At 37.8% G+C, this 10,000-nt stretch overlaps 2 protein-coding genes across 4 annotated transcripts in view; one reads left to right on the top strand and one right to left on the bottom strand.

Annotated features, from left to right (window-relative positions):
- The window catches only part of LOC144963112 (32 kDa beta-galactoside-binding lectin-like), a 22,595-nt gene extending 19,955 nt beyond the window's left edge, over positions 1-2,640 (top strand). For all 3 annotated transcript variants that reach the window (XM_078896767.1, XM_078896769.1, XM_078896768.1), the window contains 2 exons: positions 1-33; positions 2,065-2,640. The exon at positions 1-33 is cut by the window's left edge and continues 258 nt beyond it. In XM_078896767.1, coding sequence (XP_078752893.1) covers positions 1-33; positions 2,065-2,178 — 147 coding nt within the window. In that variant the 3' untranslated portion in view covers positions 2,179-2,640. The remainder of the gene's footprint in view (positions 34-2,064) is intronic.
- A 2,965-nt stretch (positions 2,641-5,605) lies between these two features.
- LOC144963108 (galectin-4-like) overlaps positions 5,606-10,000 on the bottom strand; it is a 36,917-nt gene continuing 32,522 nt past the window's right edge. Inside the window, exons 12-13 of the mRNA XM_078896765.1 lie at positions 8,473-8,772; positions 5,606-6,383 (exon numbers count right to left, since the gene is read on the bottom strand). Coding sequence (XP_078752891.1) covers positions 6,270-6,383; positions 8,473-8,772 — 414 coding nt within the window. The 3' untranslated portion in view covers positions 5,606-6,269. The remainder of the gene's footprint in view (positions 6,384-8,472; positions 8,773-10,000) is intronic.

Here is a 10,000-nt window from a genome sequence, read left to right as displayed (position 1 = left end):
ATCAACATTCTCGCCACGTTTAACTGCTACAAGGTGAGTAGAGAGAATGACTTCATTCACAAATAGTCCTTACCCTCTTTAATCTCAAGGCGCTTACCTCATGTTTATTTTGGCCCAATTATTTGTTTCGGAGCACTGCTTCTTCGTGGCCAAACTAATGACAATGTTGTTGCTTGAAGCTCGAAGGAAAAAATAAAGTTAAGTATTGAATTGTAAGCTTCAATTTATTAGACGAGGACAGATACTGTGGACGTTATGGGTTTCCCCTTTATCAACAAAACACGATGAATTATATTTTATTATTGTGCGGCTATCTGGTCTTGTGGTATGACACTCGCTTTCGGATCGGAAGGTCCTGGGTTCAAGCCTCGCTCGGCGCATAGTTGAGTCCTTGGAAAAGGCTCTTTACTCACATTCTCTCACAGTGCTCATGTGTAAAATGAGTACCTGGCGGTTTATAGCGTTGTCTCTATCCAAAAAAATTATAATATCGCCTAACAGGCCCCATGTCCCGTCCACATGTTAAGTGTGTTGCTGTTGGCCAGGGACCCCTTGTAAAGCGCTTTGAGCACGTTTAGTGAATATTGCCAAATATAAAAGTTCCATTTAATAAAAATTCATGGCCAAACTAGCAAATTGATTGCTTGCCTCTTGTTTTCCGTTGTGATTGCTCTTTTTGTTTCGGTTTTTTAAAAAAGTATGTGTGTGTTTGTGTGTCTGTGTGTGTGAGTGTGGTTGTGTGTATGTGTGTTTGTGTGCGCGGGGTTTATAGGTGTGGAATTGGATTCAGTAGTCTGATGTCACGCCGCCCGGCAACGGCGGCCATCTTGGTTCTAAACAAAGAAAATTATTACTTTTTATTCTTCATGCTGGCTAGAACTTTTCATATGCCTTGTGATCAGAACGGGTAAAATTCAAAACATGATCAAATTTAAGGGGTTTTTTTCCTCTGGATACGCTTTTGTGCTCGCCGGAGAAATATTTCATAAGGGCGTCCGCCATTGTTCCGATAGTTTAGAGCCAGTGTTACTAAGTTACCGTGCGTCATTAGGAAGGAAGTGACGTTACGACTGTTGAAGAGTATTGTTATTGATTATTTATGAAATTAATGTGGTGTTTGTTTGTGGGCGGTCGCTGATAAAATATTTCAGTCAAATTGTAGCACAACACCAAAAAGCATTTAGCGCTATAACAGCGGGTTTTTTTTTTTTTTTGTAACATTTCATTGGATGTAGAGCACATGAATGATGCTGGAAACTAGTGCAAATCACTTTTCAAATCTTAAAAGTTTGGAAAAGATAATGATATTTTCGTGTTTATGACTCAAAATACATACAAACACATTATCGGCGGCTATGTATTCTTGTGGTCTTTCGGACATGAAGGTCCTGGGTTCAAGCCTCACTCGGCGCATAGTTGAGTCTTTAGAAAATGCTCTTTACTCACATTCTCTCACCGTACTCAGATTTAAAACGAGTGCCTGACCGTTAACAGCGTTGTCTCTGTCGCAAAAAAAAAAAAATATTCTCGCCTAACAGGTGTCATGTCTCGTTCTACATGTTACATGTTGCTGTTGGGCAGGGCCGTTTGTAAAGCGCTTTGGGCACGCTTAGTGGATATTGCTCTATATTAAAAGCTCAATTTAAGTCTAAGTTTATAATAATAATAATAATAATAATAATAATAATAATAATAATAATAATAATAATAATAATAATAATAATAATAATAATAATAATAATAATAATTACAGCGCTGTATCCCATCTAAACAAGCACCAAGTGCTTTACATTGATATCATTGATCACGTGATTCTTGGTTCATACATAATACAGTATTCGCCGAATTCCAACATGCTCTGCAATACGACACGCTGGAGCTGCGTGACCGAATAATTTTGGTTATCTCCCATGAGCATGTGATTTCGACGCGCTCGGATTCTATCTAGCACGCTTTTTGGTGTCTCTCGAGAGCTTGCTAGAATCCAGCAAGTACTGTACGTAATACCTAAGACATTACTTAACTTCTGTATTGATACTGTCCTTCCATCTTTACTTTGTACAGGTGTTTGTGAACGGACAGCATTACATTGACTATACCTATAGAATTGCACCAGAAGCTGTGACCCATCTAATGCTGGCTGGAGATGTAGACTTCTTCGAACCGGACACCTACTAAATAAATACCTTGCTTTGCAATAATATACTGCCATAAGAAAAAAATGTGACGTCACACCTTCCTCTCATCCGGTTCAACACTCCATGAAAGTGTGCCATCAGTCCTCTGGACAATGGATAAGTAATGAATATTATGTTAAAAAGTGGCATAACTTTTACTAGCGGGATGAATATGCAGATTCTTCTGATTACGAGGTATAAAAGAGCGAGGGTGCGTGATCTTTACTGACGACCAGCATTTATTTATGCCAGAAAATAAGACACCATCCCTCTGAAACCAGACAGTTGCACAATGTATGTATCCAGTCCTCCGGAGGACTGGTTTCACACTTCCAAGGAGATTTGAACCAGTATTTTGACATCAAACTATTGTTCTCTGTTGCCTCAAACTGGTATCAAGTCGAGGTTAACTACGATACGGTTCGTTCTAAAATGATTTTGGAATTAAAGTGATTTTTATAAACAAGGTTTTAATCAAGTTTCATTATTTTTAGATTAAAATCTGAAAAGTTGTCGTGTACGAAAAAGCGCAAGACAAAGAATATTGGAATTATTTTTTTAAAAGTCCTTCAGTGCCGTAGGCCCATGGAGCCGGAGTTTTTCCCGGTTTCTATAGCGTGAAACGGACAATAGCAATTGCTTGCTGCCCTTTTGATAGGACGCTAGTCTATCGCAAAGTACTTTCCACCCGATCAATCAGCGACCCAATCACTCCTGGGTGGACAGGGAGATCAGAAAAAAACCTCGACTTCACCCGGGATCGATCTCGGTCCCTTTGCTTGTGAAGCGAGTGTTCTACTAACTGGGCTATTGGGACCCCAAAAGGAAAATACGAGGAAAAATATATTTTCCTTTAAACAATCTACTGTTATCTGTTATTAGAGAGTTTTTGGAAAATACATATCTTGTTCCTTTCGCGATGATGTATTTTCCTTGACCTAAACTTTTCATGAGTTTTGTTTGATTTTTGTTTGTTGACAGTTGTATGGTTATGCGAGTTTTTATTTGTGTTCTCAAGTTGCAAACTGCCTTAAATAAACTTTGAATTGTTTCCCTTTTGCAATGAGAGCATTTCTTAGTCATTATCCTTGCAGCTCTATTTTGTACAATTCTGGAACTGTTGACATTAATTTTGATATCGGGTTCTTATTCTGTTTGCATATTCTAGTTTTGCAGGCGTGTGATTGGTTTTGATGGGGCAACCACTAAGGTGTCGTGTTTAAAAAGACGCTTGAGTTGTTTGCCTTTGATGTTATATTTGAATTATGTGATTTCCGTTTGAGCTTTTTGGTAAAATTTATATTATTATTATTATTATTATTATTATTATTATTATTATTATTATTATTATTATTATTATTATTATTATTACTATAGAAACTTATCTATTCTGTTGTAACATTTGACATATGCTATTGTATCATGTGTGTGGATAAATGACATGAACTCGAGTTAAATATATACAAGGTGTTCGACCCTGGTTTGAGCCCTGCTTCAGGCACTTTCGGGTTTGTTTTTAACCTTAGGCAATATTATTAACCTCTCAATTTGCTCACTTTGGACAACAAGGGTGATTTCTGTTGACATCAGACGTATGTTTGATTGATGGATTAGCCTACCTATAGTCCTTCGTGGAATGACTAGGCAACGACATCGTTAGCGCGGAAGGGCTTAGCTTTATATATCCTATAGCCATCAACGATCAAAATCGGTTAGCTATAAAATGTGTAGGAGCGCGCAAATGAATTTGCAATAGAGCGGCAGGATGACGATTCGCAGAGTGGGGAGACGGACACGTTTTTTAAAAAAAACATGGTCAAAATTTTGAATGAGGTGAAAATGTTCGTTATATTGAACTGGACAAAACTATACAGGTTTATTAAATATTTGGTAAATCTTGATCTCGAAAAACTGTTATCGAACATAGGATTGCCTTGATAACAGAAGAAATAATCTTATGACAATTTATTCAAATTTGTAGTCGAATACATAAATTTTTCCTACCATAAACCGACAATAATTGAGCCAAAAAAGTTGTGTTTGTAGATAGAACGTTTGTTAGTTGAAATTGGATATGGGTGCAAAACACACATGTCTACATACAAACACGTCTTGAAAAAAATGGTTGCTATCTATTCAGAGGTTTGAGAGACTATTCAAGCAATGTTATTTCAATTTTTAAATGTTTCATTAAGTTGGAAGTGTGGGTCCAGGAGAAAGAAGAACTATGTCTGGATGCCGGGTTGGATCATTCTTGGTCTGGCTATTATCTCCAGCTGTTCCAGTAGGCTTGGATCTAAGCTGGTATTCCCTTCAGCATGGCAGCGCACAAGCTCATATACAACGGCAACGTGATGATCCTTCGCAGGAGAAATGTGGAACAGAGAAACACCTAGAGGAGGCAGTATCATAAAAGGCCCCACTGAAAGAAGGCCTGCATTCCACATTGCCAGGAAATAATGGGGGGTTACTTCAAATCGCCTTTTAATGGCATATGGTAGAACTTGCGGAAATATGTATAAATGGAAACTTAAGAACAGTAATACCTGCCGGAAGTGTCAGGCAGCTCCAGAAACCAGCGACCACATCGTCCTCCAATGTCCAATAATAAGACTTGCAGTCGGCTATGAAACAATTCTTAAGGCAAAGGAAGACTTCCAAAACGAGGTTGATGAAATAAATTTGGAGGTGTAGCCATACGCTACTACTACTACTACTACTACTACTACTACTACTACTACTACTACTACTACTACTACTACTACTACTACTACTACTACTACTATACTACTACTACTATTACTACTACTACTACTACTACTACTACTACTACTACTACTACTACTAGAACTACTACTACTACTACTACTACTACTACTACTACTACTACTACTACTACTACTACTACTAATGACTTAATGTGTCCGATTTGATTTTATCAGAAGCTCTTGATTAATCTGAATTACCCAACATATGGCTGCAATAAAGCAATTAAGGGGGATTTTTATAGGGTTTATTCCCAGGAAAGACTGGAATAACCAGGCGTCAGCCTCAGTGCAGCGCCGCAAAGTGAGCTGGGGCAAAGTTACCAATCAAGGCCGCACAACGCGATTAGTAAATTGAACACAATATATTCTAGGTACAAAGCAAGACAATAGATATAGTATGCGCTTGGCTAAGAAGATCACAACACTGTCATCCGGAAGTATAACGGACCAACACACAAAACTGCGTAACCTTGAACTTTTATTGTCTGGCTTATACACTTAAGTGAGAGTTGCCCATAAACGTGGATGGCAAAAACCAATAACAAAGACCCAAGTGACATGAACTTCATTCTATTTATAGCTGAGCCACTGTTCAAATTTTTCACAAGATAAATGAATGTCAACTCTACTGATAAACATTTAAGATTGAAGAAATGGGGAGACGTTGGTACATGGTGTTTATTTCAATAAATTGAAGAAGTAAACAGAACATCTCGTAGTAGTTTGATTATAATGCTCAGGAAGAATGGCTTTCTGCGTTTCAAGCCAGTTATTTTTCTAAAAAGGAAATTAATAATACATAATAATTAAAAAGAAGAAGAAGAATAAGAAAAAGAAGAAGAAGAAGAAGAAGAAGAAGAAGGAGGAGGAGGAGGAGGAGGAGGAGGAGGGAGAAGAAGAAGAAGAATAAGGAGGAGGAGAAGAAGAAGAAGAAGAAGAAGAAGAAGAAGAAGAAGAAGCATCAACTAATCTAGCCGGGAAGGTACAATTCATGTCCATGATGGTATCGGTAAAACAGTTGTTGGTTTGTTTTTATTTTAATATATTCCAAATATCCATTAATGTAGAAACATTCTGGTAGATATCAAAAGCTGAACCTTGCATCTCTCATAATATATTTCGTTTATCGACCAAAGTATACACTATCATTAATTATTTATTATTTTTCACATTAATTTAATTACATTGTCCAGCAGTAGATTGGTTGGAATTCTAAGCTCATTCGTTCACATTCATGACAGCATAGTACATCCCCTCAGTATAAAACTAAAAAAAAAGACATTTAGATATTAACATATTATTCTAAGGTTGAGCTGAAGTCAGTTCAATAAAATTCTGGTTCAAAGAAGTCAACGTCTCCTGTCAGCATAAGGTGACTGACAGCCTCTGGTGAAATTCTATGGGGATAATCGATGTAACGCCGACCATTCACAAACACCTGGATGAAGAAAGAATAGAACAGTAAATAAAAACATAAATAAATAGATAGACTTTCATTTACATTATTGTCTGTTCTGTGGTAAAATTCATCTTTAGGGTATATCTAAAAGGAAGACTGAAACAGGCGTAAAATAAATAAGATAAAGATAGATTCCCTTTATTCATCCCATAGGGGAAATTTGTCTCTAGGGTCTATTCCAAGGGAAGATTGGAATAACCCAGACATCAGCCGCAGTGCAGCGCCGCAAATTGAGCTAGGGCGAGGTGACTTGCTCAAGGCCACACAGCGAAGCGGGTTATCGAACTCGATACATTTCGGGTGCGAAGCAAAGACCGTACTGCTGAGCCATGCTGCCCCCACACAAGCCGCAATGCAGCGCCATAAGTGATGGAGAGCGAGGTGACTTGCTCATGGCCATAAAGTGCGGTGACCAGTAGTCAAACTCCCGTCATCTCCAAGGTATAAAGTGAAGACCATTCCACTTTGATATGCTATGCGGCAAATCAATAAAATCGTGACCCGCCGAATCAAAGCGGTATTATGTTGGGGTGAGTTAACTACTGGAAATTGAATTTATAGCTAAAAGTATAAAACTTGGGGATAATATCTATTCGTTATGGAGGAGAATAAAGATTATTTATTACATTGCAACCACTTTAAAGTTCCTATTTCTTAATCCTTTTATCTCTAAAAATGCACTCCCAGAGGTCCGATTCGTACCTGCATAATACCGTTCTGAGACGCTTGCTAAGAGTTTAACATACACTAAATCAAAACTGTTCGGGCAAGCAAAGTCTGAGGCCAGCTTAATCGGTTGATCGGTTGAAGCAAAACTTACCTGGGTACAAATGAATAAATGTGTGTTGTAAGTGGACAGTTGTAAGTCAACTCAGAGTTGCCCTTCCCCCCTCCCTTAAAAAAAAAAAAAATAAATGAGTGACGTCAACTTTGTCCATAAATTTTCGACACTTTAAAAAGCCACAACTTCTATGATTCTTGCTAGATCGTCAGTATTTGGTATATATTTCTTTATTTTTAACCCAGAAAAACGTATGAAAGTGCATTTTTTCTATGGTTTTTCCAAATTACTTAGTAAAGCAGTATTTTTGTGGCGAACGTCATAATAACAACCTTTTGAGGCAGCGAGGTGCCAGCTTTAAGAGTTTTTTGTCACGACGAGGGTCGTTTAAATCGATCGACATTTGATGGACAAGTTTTCTGGCCAAAGTTTAAATACATGTCTTTCTGTAGCACGGCTAGATTCGCCGAGTTGAATTTATAGAGAAAAAATAAGAATAATTCTACGTTTTTTGTGGGGTTTTTTGTTGTTTTTTTTTTTTTTTGGTTGTTTTTTTTCTTTTTTGGAAGGGGGGGGGGGGGGGGGTTAAATTATTTGTTAGGAACATGTTAATAGTTTCTTAAAGTGACTAAAACTTTAATCCCAAATTTCTTTAACTTTAATATCAGTTTTTGACATCTTGTTGACCCCAATACGACGTGTAGCTACTCATATGCAGGTCTGATAACTGAATTTGTTATGGGCTCATTGTTGAAATGGAAATATTCTCAAACCAATACAAAATATTGTCCATTACAACAATGTTAAATCAAGCCCAAAATAGCGTTCGCCCCAACATAACAAATGGAAGTGAAGGTCGACCTGGAAAAATTCGGTCCCTCTTGGGTGCCGGGTCATAGTCATCTCGAAACCAGGATAAAAGTTGCCAGGCTTCTTCTGTATAATCAAGAAGATACACTGGGTGATGAAAACAGACTAAGGTCTAGAACCTATCTAACGGCGGCCACCCTACATCAGTGGGGACTTTCAACCTGTCCCACGTGTCCACTTTGCGGCAAAGAACCCGAAAACGTAGAGCGTTGTATTGAGACGAGGCTATCGAGCGGGTTCGCCACTGTTCGCGAATGCGCAAATGCGCATCGAATTCGCCGTCTGACGTTCTAACGTCAATATTGTAGTGTTAGACGGAACCATTCAAAGGTGCTGTCCCAACATATCACTGTCTACAGATGATAGGTCATAAATACGTAACAAATTTATATTAACTTTTCCAGCCAATCCACGTACCCTGTAGCATTCGTCCATGACGAGAATATTGACTTCAACCCTATCCTTGGGCTCAAATGGGAAACAGGGCTGGTCTCTTTCCTCGTCTCCCCAATCTCCGCCCAGAAGAGTGTTTCTTACACAACTCTCTTCATCAAATCTTGGATTCAGGTGCAAGGCAACATCACTTTCGTAATCGGGGCTGTCACCTGTCTGTAGGTTGATGGCAAATCGGCTGGCGTCATCCTCTGGGGTGCCGATGAGAGACAACCAAGAGCCGGTGGACAATGGGTGAGGTACTTTGTCTACGAATGGAATGTCCTGAGAGAGAAAAAAATTGATATATTTTTCTTATATTGATTAAATGATAATAATAATAATAATAATAATAATAATAATAATAATAATAATAATAATAATAATAATAATAATAATAATAATAATAATAATAATAATAATAATAATGATGATAATAATAATAATAATAATAATAATAATAATAATAATAATAATAATAATAATAATAATAATAATAATAATAATAATAATATTAATAATAATAATAATAACAATAATAATAATAATAATAATGGGAGCAAGTAGCAAACGTTCACGTCGTGCTCCTGTAATCCTTCTCTGAAGGAGACTGGTTGCTACACTACGTGACCAGAGAGAATAAATTGGGCGGTAAAAGGATAGCCCCTCGGCCCAGACAATGGAAAACTTCAATGTTGTAAGTTTCAACACAGAAGGAATCTCCCATACCAAATGCAAGATACTGACAGAGCTAAAAGCAGATATAATTTGCTTACAGGAAACCCACAAAGACTCAAAACCACCTTGCATACCTGGCATGCAACTAGTAATACACCACGAACACCCAAAATATGGAAGTGCCATGTACACTCGAGAAAAATCTACCATACTGAAAAGCGATGATCACTCAGAAAATGACATTGAGATTCTCAGAGTAGAAACAACACTGATTACCATCATATCTGTATACAAACCTCCATTAACCCCATTCAAGTGGCCCCAAATGAATCTATCCGATAGAAAACCAACCCTGATCATTGGAGATTTTAACAGCCATAACACTATATGGGGATATGAGCAAAATAACATTGACGGAGATGCTGTTGAGGAGTGGGCGGCCGGCAATGACCTCACAATCCTCCATAACCCCAAAGACAAGAAAACCTTTATGAGTGCCCGGTGGAAGAAAGGTTACAATCCGGACCTGGCATTCATATCCTCTCAACACTTCTCAAACTTTGAAAGGACTGTAGGTGAGCCTATACCGAAATCTCAACACAGGCCTATTACCGTCAGCATCAAACCAGCTGTTAAAGCCCTCGAATCAAATGCGATACCACGATTCAATTTTAGAAAAGCAACTTGGGAAAACTTTACTAAAGATTTAGACAATGAGATCACCAATATAAAAAGTGACCCACAGATATATGACGACTTTAGAACACTCATATGGAAAGTTGCAAAGAAAAACATTCCCAGAGGATGCCAAAAAAGTTATATTCCATGTCTCCAA

The sequence above is a fragment of the Berghia stephanieae genome, chromosome 1 (assembly GCF_034508935.2).
Source record: "Berghia stephanieae isolate SIO BIC M18660-M18661 chromosome 1, UCSD_Bste_1.3, whole genome shotgun sequence".
NCBI lineage: Eukaryota > Metazoa > Mollusca > Gastropoda > Nudibranchia > Aeolidiidae > Berghia > Berghia stephanieae.
The sequence above is the reverse complement of the archived record's forward strand: the minus strand, read 5'-3'. Positions and strand labels throughout refer to the sequence as shown.